The sequence below is a fragment of the Typopeltis vanoorti genome, chromosome 15 (genome assembly GCF_054136105.1).
Source record: "Typopeltis vanoorti isolate ZY-2024b chromosome 15, IOZ_Tvanoo_1.0, whole genome shotgun sequence".
Taxonomy (NCBI): Eukaryota; Metazoa; Arthropoda; class Arachnida; order Uropygi; family Thelyphonidae; genus Typopeltis; species Typopeltis vanoorti.
Genome location: NC_143563.1, coordinates 43,569,675 through 43,587,392, shown reverse-complemented (window position 1 = coordinate 43,587,392; position 17,718 = coordinate 43,569,675). Strand labels below are relative to the sequence as shown.

At 35.4% G+C, this 17,718-nt stretch overlaps 1 protein-coding gene across 2 annotated transcripts in view; it reads left to right on the top strand.

The window, feature by feature from the left end:
• The first annotated feature begins 317 nt into the window (after nt 1-317).
• The window catches only part of LOC150098712 (thiopurine S-methyltransferase-like), a 100,774-nt gene continuing 83,373 nt past the window's right edge, over nt 318-17,718 (top strand). The window contains exons 1-2 of one of the 2 annotated variants that reach the window (XM_090405218.1): nt 318-560; nt 7,978-8,063. In XM_090405218.1, the coding sequence (XP_090261344.1) occupies nt 7,981-8,063 (83 nt within the window). In that variant the 5' untranslated portion in view covers nt 318-560; nt 7,978-7,980. Of the gene's footprint in view, nt 561-614; nt 789-7,977; nt 8,064-17,718 lie in introns of those variants that run through there. The other variant, XM_090405219.1, reaches the window with a different exon arrangement.

The following is a 17,718-nucleotide window of genomic DNA, read 5'->3' as shown; positions in this document are numbered from 1 at the left end:
TACTCGACAAGAAATTATATTTTTGTTCTAACCTTTTACCTGTCTGAAAACAAACGCGCAAGCAAATTGCTCACGCTTGAGTATGAATTAAAACGAGAATATAATTTCTTGTTTAGTATAATTTATTCTGTAACTCAAGAGCAGCAAAAAAAAAAAAAAAAAAAACTTTCTAAAGCTGTTTGTTAGATCCATAATCCGTGACGGTTAATGCCATGAAATAATGAACACATTCAAGAACAGAAGATTACACAGAGTAATCTTCTGTTCTTGAATGTGTTCATTATTGAAAGAGCGCACCTGTAACTAAAGTTATTGCTTTGTATTATATCAACGTTAATGTAACTGCTATTGCTTTCTTTGAGAAAAATAAAATAGAGCACTACTGCCTAACGGGAACTTGAAGTACTTCCTGTATACGCCACCGTATATGTTTAAATAAACCTCAGTGTTTACGAATTTAAACAGATGATAGCTATCACCTTTTTCCTCATAGTTGTCATTCAATTTTTTTTTCAAAATTCAGTCTGAATATACGATAGACTTAAAAATTTAATTAAAAGGTATGATTTCAGTAACTGATTTTGTTTATTTTAGAATTATTCACAACCACTGGCCTATTTGAGCAGATCAGATGGAGGGAGGAGAGGAAACATTTTTGCATAGTATGTGAGAATTATCAGTAGAAATGCAACTGCAGGATGCCCAAAACTAAATAAATGCATTGTCTTTCTTTTGCCCTTCCTACAGATTTGATTGAGATATATAATAGGGAGACTAACCAACTAAAGGTGAAGCTTTTCGAGAATAATGTCCCCTATTACAGATTTTGAGTTGTGAACGATGAGAAGAATTTGACATAAAGCAAAATTTTATATGCAGTTTTCAAAATTTCCTGAAACAAGTACCAGTTAAGTAGGGCCTTATTGTATTCATCGAATCATGTTGTTATTAAAAAAATAACAATAAATGCTTTGGTCGATTGGTAGAGCCTATGCTACTAATGGCTCGCAAAAAGTTAAGCTAGTTTGAGCGCGGTTAGTAGTTGGAAGGAATCCAGTCGTTCGATGCCGTTGGCTGCGTCTTTGGAATCCCTGGAGGTGTCATATCATAAAGCAGTAGCATTTATTGAAGAAAGAATTGTCTCATAATTTATATTTTATCAAAAAAAAAAAAAGAAGAAAAAAGAATGGCATTGGTTATGTGTGTTATTGGTTAAATTAATCATTATTATTATTACAAAAAAAATAAATAAATAAAAGAAAAAAAGTGACACCTCCAAAGAATCATACAAATTAATATAAAATTAAATATTTTGTGAAATTTAAATGTGATGGCCGTTCCAGGTTTCTAATTGATATTTTAAATTGGCATAAAAGTATAAAATATTAAAACTTATATCTGCTACATGCAAACTGCAAATACACTAGCTTTAAATTTTATTCTTAATTCAGTTTATTACATCCTTTAGTTACTTATTAATTTCAATTTCTAATTTGAATTCTTTTTAATGCAAGTTACTTATTAATTTCATTTTCTAATTTGAATTCTTTTTAATGCAAGTCTTGATAGCACATGTAGGCTTATGCTAGAGTTGCAGCAAGTCAGTGTACTAAGTAGAAATGGTAATAATTCTTTTTAGTTAAATCCTCTTAATTGTATTTTAAGTATGGAGAAGTTTATTATTATTCAACCAAAGTGGTCCATGACCAGCTTATCCTTAAATTAGCTAACAATAGATAAGTCTGGGAAAAGTTCTAATAAAATTTCTCTCATCATAGATTGGATCTGAAACTGTGCAAGTTTTAGTCATAGAGATTTTTATGATTATGATGATAATACTGAAAAAAAAAAAAAAGTAGTTGTCTTGGAAACAAGAATACTATATACATCTGTGATGAGTCTGTGATCATCATTTGAGATTTTGATAATATATCTCATCTCCTATCCTATCTCTTCCTTCAGTGCTTTAGATTAAATGGCCTGTCACAGCCAAGTAACTTACTTCATAGAACTTAAGTTGTACTATAATAGGGCAGTTTAATCCTACTCCTCAGTGACTGGATTGCTTTGTTTTGTACTGAGTTGAAAGCGAGTGCATGTAAGCCAAGTTAGTAAACTGCTAATTATGAATTGCATGTCTTCTCTCATCAGTTTTACTGTCTAGTGGGATGATACACCCAAGGTTCCAGGAGCATGGGGGCGGGATCGAAAGCTATCTTCATGTGAGAATAGCTAACTCACTTTCATTTGAAAAAGCACTTGCAAATGCTTTTACATCCCAGATGGGATTCAAATTTAGATCTTTCCAGCCAAAGGATATTGTCATTATTAAGTGTGCTAAGCTTCTCTGATAATATATAGTAAGTAATGATAAATTTTCTGAAATTTATCATTACTTGCAGCTACAGCACATTGTTAATTATTGTATATTTGGCATAAATCCTGCTATGGAATGGATGCTTGCAAAAGTCTTCAGATGGTAGATGATTTTCATCATCCAGTGTAAGACCACTATTCTAGTGATAGTGGTTTAACACTGGGTCTTACAGTGGTTTTTCAGGACACTCCAGGTGGCTTAAAAAAAAAAAAAACATGTTAGATCATGTGGATTATGTAATCCACATGATCTAACATGTGGTACTAATATACAGTATGTTTACAATCATTCATAGTTTTGTCAAATGAAATGTAGCTCTGATATGTTAGACAGCTGAAGTATTTCTGTTGAACCCAGGAATCCAGTAGAATGAAGAATGTCAAGAAACAAGAATGAAGTGTGCATTTGCAATGGTGAAATGGAACATTTGTATTTTGGAATATTAATTTATTTACTACAACAAACTACTCAAAATTTATAGACAAAGTCCCATAGCATTAAAGCTACCTAAACAGACCTCCACGGAGTCAAGAGACTCATTATGGGAGGTCTCATTCTCACATGCACAGCTCATCATAACTTGACTTAAATACATTCACTGTCCCTGCACTCATCACACACACACACACACACACACACACACACACACACACACACACACACACACACACACACACACACACACACACACACACACACACACATTCAGGCAATGTTTGTGTGTGTGTGATGAGTGAATGCATTCCAATCACTCACTGCTCTCCATGCAAAAAATCTACTCCTCACCCCCTTGCTCACACCCACCTTATACAGCTTCCAGGGATGGCCCCTCATTCTCCTTCTGTCTCCAGATATTCTCATCCACACTAATCTGGCTATCCCTTACCAATTTATACTTCTTGATCATGTCTCCCCTCTTCCTTCTTTCCACTAAGTTCTGTAATGTGTATTCTGTCAATCTGTCCTGATATTCCACATTCCAGAGACCAGAAACCAACTTAGTCAATTGTCTCTGGCCCCTCTCCAAAATCTCATCCTTTTGAAAACGTGGTGACCAAATCTGTGCACAGTAATCCATATGCAGTCTGATCAAAGTTTTCTACAATGGAATCAAAATATCCTTAATCCTACATGTTGGTGTTCTCTGCATCATTCTCAAATCTGTTGTGTTGTCCTCACAATTTTAGCAAAATGTTCACGAAATTTCAAGTCTCTATCCACCACAACCATCAAATCCTTCATCTCCTCTACCTCCTCCAAAATATCCTCACCAATTCTATATGCTGCATCCCATCTTTGCTTCTCAAATTTTAAAACTTGACACTTTACACTGTAACATTAAACTGACATCCCCACACCCTGGCCCATTCAGACAGCCTATTTAGGCCCTTTTGCAAAGCTACAACATCTACTCTACTTCTCTTAACTCTCCCCAACTTTACATCAGCTACAGAAACTGTATATCACCTTTTAAGCCCTTTCCAATGTGATTAACATGCATGTAAATAGGGGCCGCCACTAGTGACTTTATTCTTCTGGGATATCACTCCCCTACACACAGCCTGTTGATACCTGTCAGACAGCCAATCTTCAATCTGATGCACCGATCTACTATTCAACCCCATCTGTTCCAATTTAATTACCAATTTGTCATGTGGTAATCTATTGAAAGCCTTTGCAAAATCTAAATATACTACTGTATATACATCCCCTTATCCAATGTATTCGTCACCTCGTTATAATAGCAAGTAGACTGCTTAAAACACAGTCTTCCTTTAGCAAACGCATGCTGTCCATTATAGAGAATTCTACTGATGTTCACCCAGTTCTGAATCCTTGGCCTCTCTAGCTTCTCCAGCACTCTAACCACTACTCCAGACAAGCAGATTGGCCTGTAATTAAGAAGCAGAACAATTTTGGCATCTTTTCAGTTTTGGAACTTGAGCTAATCTAAGACTTGTGTTAAAAATGTAAATTAAAGTTGTTAACTCATTGGAACATTCCTTCAAGACACCTGGTGATATACCATCAAGTCCCATGGTCTTGCTGACATCAAGTTTACTCAATTCTTCATATAATCCTACTCACTCACTATCAGTGGTTCCTCCCCATTCCCACTGCTCTCAAGTTCTGCATTATGTTACAATCACAAGGATGAAATACTTTAATGAATTGCTCATTTAGCACCTCTCATCCTCAGTGTTTGTCATTCTTCAATTATCACTGAGTACATTATCCTCCAATAATTATCCTTCCTTCTACTGGCCACATATTAAAAAAAATTTCTAGGATTTCTTCTAGCATCATTTGCTACCTGCTGCTCATACTGCACTTTTGCTATTCTTACTAAGTGAGTCACCTTCTTTACTTGTTCTTTGTACTACTCATGTAACTGATTATCTTCTGCCACTTCAACAATGCAGATTGCATGCTTCATCTCTTCAGTCATCCATTTTATGTCTACCTTATTTAATCTCCTGACCTTTGGAATATGCTCAGTCATTGCCTATGCCAGATACTTTCTGAGTAGAGACCAAGCAGCATTGATTTCCTTCCCATGTAATTCCTCATTCCATGATATCACTGCAAGCTGCCTCCTGAGTTTGTCATAATCACCTGCCTTATAGTTCCACATATAATCTTTTTTTTTCCCCCACAAAATTCTGATATGGCTGGCCACCACCAAACTGATCACTTCATGGTCACTTTCACCAACTGGAGGAGGATGTGACACTTCATTTACAATAGTATCTTCTGATGAGACAATCAAATCCTGGGCCCTCAATCCACATGTGGTCTTATTTTTATACTGCCTAGAGTAGTTATTCCTTAAAAACTCAACAAAATTATTCTCTTTTGGTTCCTGATGATGTCTCTTCATTCAAGTCTATATTATCATAATTGAAATTGCCCATAATGATCACCCTTTTCTTATTAGCCAGACCAATTGTCTAAACATTTTCTTCTCACTGCCTTCCACATTACCAGGTCTACAGCAACATCCTAGTAAACATTTCACCCTGTCCACCTCCACTTTACACCATACTGCTTCAAAACCACTGTTAGTATTTGCTCCTGGCATCTCCACCTTAGATGGACACAACTCTTCTGCCATTATCAATAACACTCCTCCTCACTTTTTTGCTTTGTCTATCTTCACGAAAGACTACTTATATCTCCATCTCTATTCCTGTCAGATGTCATCCTTGTTCAACCATGTCTAACTTATACCAACAGTTTTTTGGGTGCTTGAACTCTATCAACACTTCAATTTCATTCGCCTTGTTTTGAATACTCGTAGCATTTGTAAACATGCACACAAGCTGATTTCTGTTTCTGTAACAAGTCCCACTAATCCCACTTCTTGGACATGACTCCTCTACACTCTCCTGTATGCATTCTTGTCTATCATCACTGATACTACACCCTTCCCGAGATCTAAATATCACTCCTACATTCATGACTGTCTTCATTCTTTCTTCTTCACTTACACATTTACTTCTGAAACCATCATCTATCCTTTTCATGCAATGCCCTGTCCACTCTGTTCCTTTTTTATTGTCTCTACTCGCACCACTCGCCTCTCCATTCAGAAACTTGCCTACCTTACTCTCCTGCTCTTCCACAACAACTCTTGCTTCCTCAGGGCTTATGTTCACTTCAGTCATTCTTTAGTCAGTCATTATACAGCCATATGATTCAAGCTTTTAGTGTGGTAGATTATAGGTAGATTCCACACTAAAACCTACCACACTAGGTTTTAGTGTGGAAAGATTACAGTGTGGTAGGTAAGGTAGTCAGCATGCTGACTACCTTACCTACCACACTGTAATCTTTCACTCTCCTTAATAGCCTCATGACATCTCTCCCTACATTCTTTTTGTTACCAGTCAGATCATTCGTGTCAACTACCACTACCAACTCTTTTGCTTACGTACTCCTCTTATTCAGTGTTTGAACCACCCTGCTCATTCTACCTCTGTTTTCCAGCGGTAGAATGAGCAGATTATTTGATATTTCTTTCAAATCTCTCGTCCCATTCTTACTTACATTCCCATGAAAATCCGTAATTCTACTCAGTTCATTACTCGTGTGTTTAATCTCTTGCTTCATCTTTTCCAACCCTGCTTTCATATCTTGAATTACTTTTTCAGTGCCATTTACACAAATCTTATTTTTGCTAGCTTGCACGTCCACTGTTTTGCAGCTCACCACTTTATTATTGTGAAATTTTCATTATAACAAAGTGTTCCTTAAACTGAGTGAAGAAGGAATGAGTTCGGAAGCATGAAAGAAGAAATTAGGAGACTGGAAAGAACAGATGTGAAGTGAATGAAAGTGGAGAGGGGGAGAGATAGTTATGGAAATGATAGAAGGAGAGAGAATAGGAGAACTACGGGTAGAGAGGAAATGACAGGAATGTATGACAGTGCAGGAGCTAGGGATGGAGAGATGATAGGAAGGCAGGTAAGTTGGGGAGAAAGTGTCAGAGAAGAGAGAGAGGGATACAAGTGAACATAGTAGGAACAGAGTGATAATAGGTGTGATGTATAGAGATTCGATGATCCATGGGGTGCAAAATAGAATACCAGAGGAGTGTTTGCCTGGAGGAATGATACAGTATGACTGGCAGTTATGCAAAGTGAAAAAATGGATGAGATATTTGCGATGGTGGGCATAAATGATCTGAGAGGTTGTGTGAATTGGGTGATGAGAGATCCGAAGTTCATGCTTGAGGTTGTATAAAAGAAGAAAGAGAGAGGGGGAACATAGTATGTTCCCCAGGTGTGATAATTCAGAGCTATGGAGAAGAGCATCAGTAATGAATAGCATAATAGCTAGAATGGGTCAAAAGAGAAGGTTGGATTATGTGGATGCATGGATTTGATGTAGAAGATAATTGTATGCAAGAGATGGCTTGCATTTGAATTAGGAAGGATGGAGAGAATGTTGTTCTCTGGGGAAGTGAGAGTATTGGTGCAGGGAAACTAGTTATTAGGATGGTGGTAGGGGAGGGGTTGGCATCCTTGTGGGAATAGTCACTTGGGAGAAGTGGGAGCATATGGTGTAATGCAAAATCTAGTGAGTGCGGAGGGAATAAAGATAAGTATTGAAATACTGATAACGTATTGATATTTCTTTATATGAATGCCAAGAGTTTAATTAATTAAACTCTTGGCATTTATATAAAGATTTGATTAATTTGGTTAATTAATCAAATCAAATTTATATAAATTTGATTATGTTGCCTAAAAATTATAATCTGCGCAGTTTCAAAACACTAAAATGAAATTAATTAATTTATTTTATTTATTTTTTTCACTCCCTGCCTGACTGTGGCCATAAGTGTACATTATTTGAGATCAGGATTAAAAAAAAAAAAAAAAAAAAATGCATTTTTTTTAATCCTGAAGTAAAGATAATATTTTATCTTTATTGATGAAAATATAGATGAGAGTTTTGACTTTTTAATAGTTTTAATTGTGAATGTAAACTATATTTTAATTATAAATATAAAACAGATTTAGAAATATAAACCATTTAAAAGCTTTACATTTAAAACAAAACAAAAAAACACAAAACATTTTTTTATATTTTAGTAAATGGCCTCAGAGGACATTTTAAACTTTTGGAGAGCGAGGTATGACAAGCATGACACTCCATGGAATTTAACTACAAAAAATGGGTAAGTTTAAAATAATATTGATTACAATAGCTTCATGAAATTGATGTAGTAATTATTTCATAGTAAGTGGTACAATGAATGGAAGGCAAAGAAACTTGGGATATTTTATGAGATTCTGAGATTAAGATTCTAAGACTGAAAAATATTGCATTTTTTTAAACATAATTATTAGAAATTGCATAATTATGAATTTTTTATTTAATATTGTTAGACATTAATATTCTTTTCTGCAATTTATTATGTCTGTTAAAGTGATTGAACAGAGATCAGCATGGATTATAATAGATTTGGTGGAAATATCTACCATTTAGAGAAAAGCCTTTTGATTTACTTTATTTCATTATTTCATACCTGTACAACTCTTAATACTGTATAAATCACAAATCCTCTCTTCTCCAGAGTATTGTTCTCATATTTTTAGAGAGTATTTTTTTTGCACCACCATGTGGTGGTTCACTAAAAGCCTCTCTAAACATGCTTGCCACTATCTAGAATAAGGCCAATTTATATTAAGAGGTCACCAAATAACCAATATAATAATATTGGTTAATTGGTGACCTCTCTCACAAACTTCTCCAGTCACTCTCTCATAGTTCTATTTCTGTCTTATGCCTCTTTTATAGGTATTTTCACTTGTCCTGTTTGTTGAACTAGGCCATTCCCCTACTTTTCCTTAAGCCTACACACACAAGACTGCTAGTTGTCTGTTTACAGTCAAACTGTAAATGTAGTCGATTTTCATTATAGCAAAGTACCAAAGCCTCACAGGTACAAAGTTTGCTAAAATTGGGATGCATGTCAAACTAGTATAACAAACTATTCTTTTGATTTCTAGGAGTTTCCCATAATGTCGACTGTATATTGAATTATCTTCTCATCCATATCTTTCCTCCAGGCTTCAGAACAATCTAGCCCACTAGGAGAACACCATTTAGTACTAAAGGCCCTGATTTTGATTGCCTTTCTTCAGCCTTATTTGCACAGTGTTAGTGCCTGCATGTACATGTCATTTTTTTGTGATCTCTAATGATGGCAATATAAATGTTGATGAAATATAGAAGGGTATTAATTAAAGTTATTATAATTAATATTTTAGATGTTATGATTTTTTGAAAAATAATAGCTATGAGGCAAACATATGTCTGTCTACCAGAATCAATATACTTCATTCCACCTTTTCTAGCCAAAGTGTGTGTCTTTCCACTTAACAAATATATTGTCAGTTCAGTGTTGCACTCTTAGCAACTTTGAACCAATATTAGAATGTCATTATGAAACTTTGATCCATTTCTGGCTTAAGCTAAGCATATAATTTTTTCACTAAAAAGGGCCCAAGTGAAACCAAAATTGGAATGACAACACTTTTTAACATAATTCTAAATACTAAATTTCATTAAATTCCATCTAAACAGTGCAGATTATTACTGTCAGCTTGAGTCATTTTGTCCATAAAAATAACACACTGGAAACCAAAATCAAACCACATGGACATATTCTAACATACATCATAAATTCTAAATTTTATTAAATACCATCCAGCCAGAAAATTATTACAATGTAATTCTTTCCTAGAGTGGAAAACCTTAACTTCATTCACTTTGGGGAAGTATCCTACAACTGGTGTGTATTTGTTTTAACAGCACCAGAAACTTTCTTCATCTATCCTCTCTTCCTTCTTCATTAAGCCATAGTTTCACCAGAGATGCAACCTGCACGTTCCTGATAGGTAGTCCAAACTTTGACATAGGTTCAAAAGCATGAGCAGCATTATAAATCTGAAGAAATATAAGAAAATTAATAAAGTTATAAAATCTAATGTTTAGATGAGCATAACCTTTGGTGTGATTTATTTACATTATTTATATCTTTTATTAGATGGCATCGTATTTTTTGAGATTTTCCTGATGTTTTTGAACCTATATCCAGACTTCAGCAACTTATGTATTCTATGAGCAACAGGACATTGTTAGTTTTGGTTAAATAAAGACTTGGTACTCAATAATAGTTCAGCGTTACTTGATCAGTAGATTTTGACACTAGTTTTTGTTGGAAATTTTTCTATTGCTCTATTATTATTATTATCATCATCTGACCTCCATGGAGTCAGAGACTCATCGTGGGAGGTACGCACTGGCCATCCAACTGTACTGTCTACAATATGTCTACATTCACAAAGCACTCAGGTAATGCATTCCACTCGCCAGCCACTGTTTCATGAAAAGAACCTGCTCCTTGCTTCTCTGCTCACACTTTCCTTATACAGTTTCCAGCAGTGGCCTCTTGTTCTACCCCCCCCCCCCCACCTTCTATGTCAACCTGATAAACCCCTGACTAGCTTATATGTCTCAATCATGTTCTCCCTCTTCCTCCTATTCACGGCTTTGCAACTTACATTCTCTCAACCTGTCCTTGTACTCCACATTCCAAAGACCACTGACCACCTTTGTGAATCTTCTCTGTTCCCTTTCTAACATATTCTCATCACCATGAAAACCTGGTGAACACACCAGGAAAACAACCAAATCTGTGCACAATAATCCATATGAGGCCTGATCAAGGCCTTATACAATGGCATCATAACTCCTAGATTTCTGCATGTCAGGGTCCTCCATATCATTGCCATTATCTGATGTGATGTCTTCACAACTTGTGCAATGTGGTCTCTGAATTTCAGATCCTTGTCCACCATCACTCTAGATCTCTCATCTCCTCTACTTTAAAGTTTCCCCACCAAATGTATACTTTGCATCCCATCATTATAACTGATAGTTCCACTCACCTGTCCATTCATGCAATCTATTCAAGTCCTCCTGTAAGGCCATAATATTTTGATGACTGTCTACAAAGCATACATTGCAAATTATACTATATGAAGATGCCTCTCTTCTCTCTTATAGTCACCCTCAGTCTTATGAGACTAAGGCATAAATTGTTGCAAGATGCTTATTATTATTAACACCAGCCATTGATACAGTCAGAACTCATCATTGGAGGCACACACTGTAGAAAGTTTTTTACCTTGGGTATAATATACATTAAAGATACCAAGCTATTTTGAGCCTGGTTTTAATCCATTTCCCAAGTAAGCAAACAGACAAAGTCAAGTTTGCACCTGCAAGTAATGCAAGTCATGGTGACCCTGCACATAGTGCAAGTCTTAGGCAACTCGTGGGCATCATACATCTCCTCAAGGAGATGTGCTTTGCATTAAGGGTAAATACCAAGAATAGTGATCAGAGCTTATTCCACCTTTACCACGAGTTGCCTATGACTTGCACTACGTGCGGGGTCACCCCGACTTGCATTATTTGCAGGCGCAAACTTGACTTTGTCTGTTTGCTTACTTGGGAAATGGATTAAAACCAGGTTTAAAATAGCTTGGTATCTTTAATGGAGGCACACACTGTTACACATAAAGCCCATCAAACCATGCTTTAAATTCATTCAATGTATCTGCATTCACCATAATGTCATGCAGTGTATTCCACTCATCAACTGCTCTTCATGCAAAGAACCTGCTCCATGTTCATATCATCCTTATACAGCTTTCAGAAATGTCCTCTTGTTCTATTCCCTTCTCTCATTCTGTGAAAAATTTCTTCCTGTTAACCCAGTAACAACCCTTTACTCACTTAAATGTCTTAATCTTATCCCCTCTCTTTCTCCTATTCACAAGGCTTTGCAAAATGTATTCCCTCAATCTGTTTTCATATCCCAGTTTAAAGATCAGTTACCACCTTTAGTCGGTCTTCTCTAGACCCTTTCAGTATATCCTCATCACCATTAAAACCAAGAAAACAAATCTGTACACAACAATCCTTATGAGATCTGATCAAAGCCTTATACAATAGAACCAAAACATTTTTATTGTGAATAAAATTTCAGAACTTTGCATCATTGAACTGACAGTTCCATACTGTTTGCCCACTCATACAACTATTCAAGTTCTCCTGTAAGGCCACAACATCTGATTGAATCCTCATCATTTCCCCAGTTTTGCATAATCTGCAAACAGTTGTATATCACCAGTTAAATTTTACCTACTTTTTTTATTCCTTTTTTGTCTTGAGCTCTTTCATTCCAGTTCTGGATTCCCATTTTAGCTAAGTCTTTAGATATGATCCTCCCATCGCAGCCATAGTGTACCTCTAGGTAACTTTCCATCATGATCATCTTGAATACTTGTTCAGCCATTCTCTCCTCACCTATGCTTTCCTTGTGTCCAAGCCATCTCACTCTGCAAGTTCTGATTTCATCAGCTAGAAATCAGGATCTATAGAGTTCATATAGCTGTTAATTGTGTCTTCTCCATTCACTTGGTGTATGTTTTCTCTTACAGGTCTGTAGACTTTTCTGAGGAATTTATTTTCAAAGATATGCAAATCTTTTTTTGTCTGGGTCTGTTATTCTCCAATTTTCTGCTCCATTATAAAACAATAGGTCTAATGATTGTCTTGTATATTTCTGTTATAAATCCTTGAAAGAATTATGGAGGATAATAAATGATGTAATGAATGAAAAGGTCTGTTGGAGGGGTGTATTCTAGCTTTTATTTCTGTACTAATTTTATTATCTTGTGTAATCAATGTTCCAAGGTATTTGAAGAAAGTAGCACTTTTAAATTTCAGGTTATCAATGTTAAACTGGTCATTTTCCCCTTGATTGTGATTTCTGCATACTTTTAAATATTCAGTTTTATCCTGGTTGATTTATAATCCTAGTTTTTCAGCAGCAGTTTTGAGTTTTCTAAATGTTATTCTAATGTCTTCTGCATTTTCTCCAACAAGGCATATATCATCCTAATATTATGTTCTGTTTGTGTTATGTTTTACAGTTTCTCAAATACATTTTTCTAATGCTTAATTAAAAAGGATGGGCAAAAGGCATCTCCTCGCTTCAATCCTGTCTGAATATTAACAGTGTTCAGATCTAATTCCATTAGCGAATGCCATGCTTTCACTGTCAGCAGTGCAAATTTTGATTAAACATTCTATCGCATGAGGTATTCCTAGTTCCTCTAATACTCTTCGATGATCTTCATATGCATTCCTAAAATCTATAAAAGCAAAGATCACATGCTTTTCTAAAATCTATAAATAAAATATGGACCTGCAAATTATATTATCGTTTTTTTTCTAGTATCTGTCTTAGTGTAAAATTCTGGTCAACTGTCTGTTTCTTTGGAATCTGCAATATTGTAGCCCTCAAACAGTAGTGATATACCCGTGTAATTTTCACATTCATTTTTGTTTCCCCTTTTATATAGTGGAATGATTACTGATTCTTTCCATTCTGCAGGTATCTCTTTTTTTTTTTCTCATACAAATTTTACCAGCTGATGTATATGAGTGATTAATTCATGTTCCCTATATTTGATGAGTTTGGCTATTATTACTTAAGTACCTGATACTTTTTTGTCTTTGAACTGCTTTATGCTTTCTTCTACTTCAGTTAGTGAAGGTTTAAATATTTCTTGGTGATGACAAGTACAATAAGTTATTCTGTTTAAAAGATTCAGCATGTTCATCACAAGTAGGAATTTGTTAAAGCACTTTTTCCATTTGCTTGCTATTTCATCTCCATTGCTATTGTTGATTATTGTTGTTTTCATATGTGGATCTGTTTTTGGTTTTTAATCTCATGGAAAATTTTTCTAGGGTTATTTACTGTAAAGTACTTCTAGATTTCTCTAATCTGTTCATGCAAAAATTTTCTTTTCTGTTGTCTAATTATTTTATTGTCTTCCTTGTTGCTCTCTTTGTATCTTTAAGTAGCATGACTATCAATTGAGTTATTAAGATGCTTCTGTCTTTTTTTTTTTAATGCCAGTTCACATTCTGCATTAAAACACTTTTTACACTGTATTTTACTTTGAATTCCTGAGTTTTCTGCTGTAACTTTTATGCTGTCCTTGATACAATTCCAGATGTTTTCAGTATTTTCATTCTCTTCTGGCTGCATATTTTTTAATTTATATTTTAATTCACATTCATGTGTTTTCTCACTTCTGTTTTATCTAGTTTGTCCATATTGTATCTCAGTTGATTTACATGTGCTGAAAAAATTTTTACTGTTTATTAACCTTAATAATAGCACCAATTAGAAAATAGTCAGTATCACTTAGCTCCTCCGAAGCTCTGAATATTTTGAATGCAATTCCTATGGTCTGTTTGGTTGAAAGTATGTCCATTAGGAGATTTCCATGTTTGTTTGTGTATATTCTTCCTCGTAAACATAGTGTTGCTTAAGAAGTTTCTGGATGTGGCCAAATTCATTAATATTTGCCTCTTCGTGAAGGCTTTGGTTTCCAATAATTTTGTTATATATTTCCTCTTTTCCAACCTTTGCATTCTCATTCATTTTAAATCTCCTAATAAAATGATTACATCCTGTTGCAGAATATTTTTGAGAATTACTTCCAGTTTTTCGTATAATTTATCTTTTATTTCCTCTTATGTAACTTCTGTAAGTGCTTGTACTTTTACTTGCTTATTCTTTCATTAATAGCTTCATATCCAATAAGAGATAACAATTTTTTCCTGATGATGAGACCTGTTCCAAATTCATGTTTATCAGAGTTGTTTTATAAAATCTTGTACGATAAGTTAAATTAGTTAACTTATCTAGCTTGGTTTTACAGAGGTTTTAAATATGTATATATATAATGAAAAATGTGAAGTTGAAATAATATTTAAATAATAGAATACCTTATATTCTTGTAAAGTACATAAAATAATTTTATGTACTTTAAAGTTTTATGTATTTTAAAGTTGTATGAAAAACTTAAGAGAGGAGATTAAACAAGATTAGAAAAATGAATCAGCAAAAGTAAAAGTTCACAAGGTGTTGCGAACAAAAATAGGTGCCCACATTAGAGACGTTCGAAGGGAGAGAGTCGAAGTGACGTCATCATACCACGGAGCAAACATGGAAAACTTCAGTATTGAAACAAAGGATTAGAAAGATATTTAAAGGGACAGAGGTGTTTTTTTTTTTTACTTCCCTTCTCGGAGGATCCGATTCAACTGTGAGGAGATGAGTCCATACCTCTGGGGGGGGGTCCCTGCTTCAATGCACAAAAGGACGAGGAGAAGGCTACTACCTGAATATGTGATGGAGACATCGGCAGTTCTTTCTTAGCAACCCTATGGAAGATCATAGCGACTGTGTAAATGGGATATCTTCCCGATATCATCAGACTGTTTCCAGGACGAGACCTGCCACATGGATGTGAGTTCTTCCCATACAGACTGAGTGACCAACCAGTGAAGGTAGAAACAGCTGCCTTCGTAGGACGTTCAAAGAAAGGATATTGTCCGCCGCCCTAGCTGAGAGCACTGAAGTTATCTATGGAGTAGCCAAGCAACTATTGTACCCTGAAGTAGAGGAACAGAAGCAAGAAAATCCAGACTGAAATTTTATTCATGTGACTGTACTGTGAATGTAAAGGTTACTGTGAGTAGACATGCTTTGTTAATGTTTTTTCTGAAATTGTAAATGTATAAGATTAGTATTAGCATAAGTGATATTTGTGCTTACAGAAAGAAGTTGGTGTGAATTTGAGTTTAGAGATGTAGATATGCTAGAGTAAAATGGTTATGATTATGTACAAAGAATGGAAGGAACTAGATTAGATTAAAAATAAGGGGACAACTGCTCTTACATTGCAAATTTGTTGAGCAACATGCTAAAGGTATGTGAAAGCTATGTGTTTAACAATTAAATGCATGTTAAACTTATTCAGTATAGTTTTGATTAAGAGAAGTAATTTCCTCCCCATGAATGTATTACTTGTAACATCTTAATAGTTAGCAATAAACTTGTTTTATTTGATTAATAACCTTGCCTGATCTTTTGCAAATACGCTGTCTCGAAATAAATCGGGAATCTGCGTGCAAATTGATAGAGAATTCCTATGACTTGCTACATGAGTAGATATAATTTAGCTGTAAATTTGCATATGTTCCTCTTCCTGAAATTCTCAGACTATATTAATTCAGTTAGGCTGGTGCAGTCGATAATCAAACAAATTTGTCTAGTTCAGAAGTATGAGAATTTTGGTGAATTGCAAATTGGACACAATAGAAACCTTAAGGTCTGCTTTGCATGCAGTGGGGGGGGGGGGGGGGGCAGAGTTAAGAAAGGATAAGAGAGGGTCAAATGTAAGGTAAAGTTAGTTAAAGTAAAGTGATAGAGAGTCATATTAGTAGCACATATTAATTTAACAAGGATTTAAGAATTATAATATCCAAGAATCTAAGAATTATAATAGAGTAATTGATCCAATGCCTACAATCCAAGTATGCATCGAATATAACAATTGCGCAGCCAAGATAATTTTTACAGTTTCCACTATGAAGTAGTAGGAGGTTCTCTTTCTTCTAATTAGCTTCTCCGGTCCTTCATGTCTCTTTTTTATAACTAGTTAATTCATGTATAATTTCTTGAAATGCTCTGACTCTGTACAAACTTCTCACATTCCATGAACCTGTTCAAAAACCATTATTCCAAGGCTTGGGATGATATCCATTTAAGTCCATCCAGTGAAGATTACTTGTACATGTCATAGCCAGTTGATTTTTTTATGAGATGGGGTTGTTGCCCCCCATACTAAACCCTCAACCTGGAGTACCAGGGTGAGACTCTTTGTTCTGACCACTCCCTTGTGACCTGTCCAGCCTAGGATACCCTTTGCTATCACAAAGGGCATCCTATGCTGAACAAGTATACTGCTACCAGTATAGCTCACAGGATCATTGGAATACACAAGCCCCCCCCCCCCCCCAACAACAAGGTGGAGACACTATGGGGGATATTTTCTCATATCTCAACAACACTCACAATCTTTTCCACTATACTGTTATTAGCCTCCTGATATCCATCCTTACATTCTTGTTATGTCCAGCTAACTCTGTTGCTCATTTCCTCTTCATATCCATATCCAAAGCATGAATTAACTTATGAATTCTCTCCTGGAAAACAGACCTTATGGACTCTTTCATTAATCAGTCCTCAATAATGGAATCTCCATGCACTGCTGTTCTCATGTCATTCGACACCTCTTTTTTCTTTTATTCTATCCTTTTGTCTGCTCAGTTAGCCTAGTGGCTTTGCACTTCGCAACCATATGTCTGGGGAAGGAGTGTCCTAGGTTCGATTCCTGTCGATGACGTGAGGAGCTTAAGGATAAGCCATAGCCAAGTTAGCCGGTTTTGGGCATGGACAGCGGTATTTTTTTGCCAGTTTATCTGGGGTTTTTCATTCCGCAAGGAGGCAAACCGGACCAGTGAACATACAGGCTACAGTCATAAAAAATACGGCAAGGAAGGCAGCGGGAAACCACCTTCTGTCCTTATCTCCCTAGTAATCAGCTGCAGCCCTCTCTGAGAGAGGTAGCCACGGGATCAGATCTATCCTTTTGCACACTTAATTGTTTCCACTAAATGTGTAATATCTCTTTGCATATTCCTCATTTCATTTTTCATTTTGAATAAGTCTTTCTTCAAATCCTGCATTCCAGCAATTTCAGTCTCTGGCACTCCCATACTCACTCCTGGTAGACAGGCTTATACATTGGCTATTCATAACTGTTATTTTTGAATATGTATATGTTCAGAATATATTATAATCAATACTAAATATTAATTATAATAAA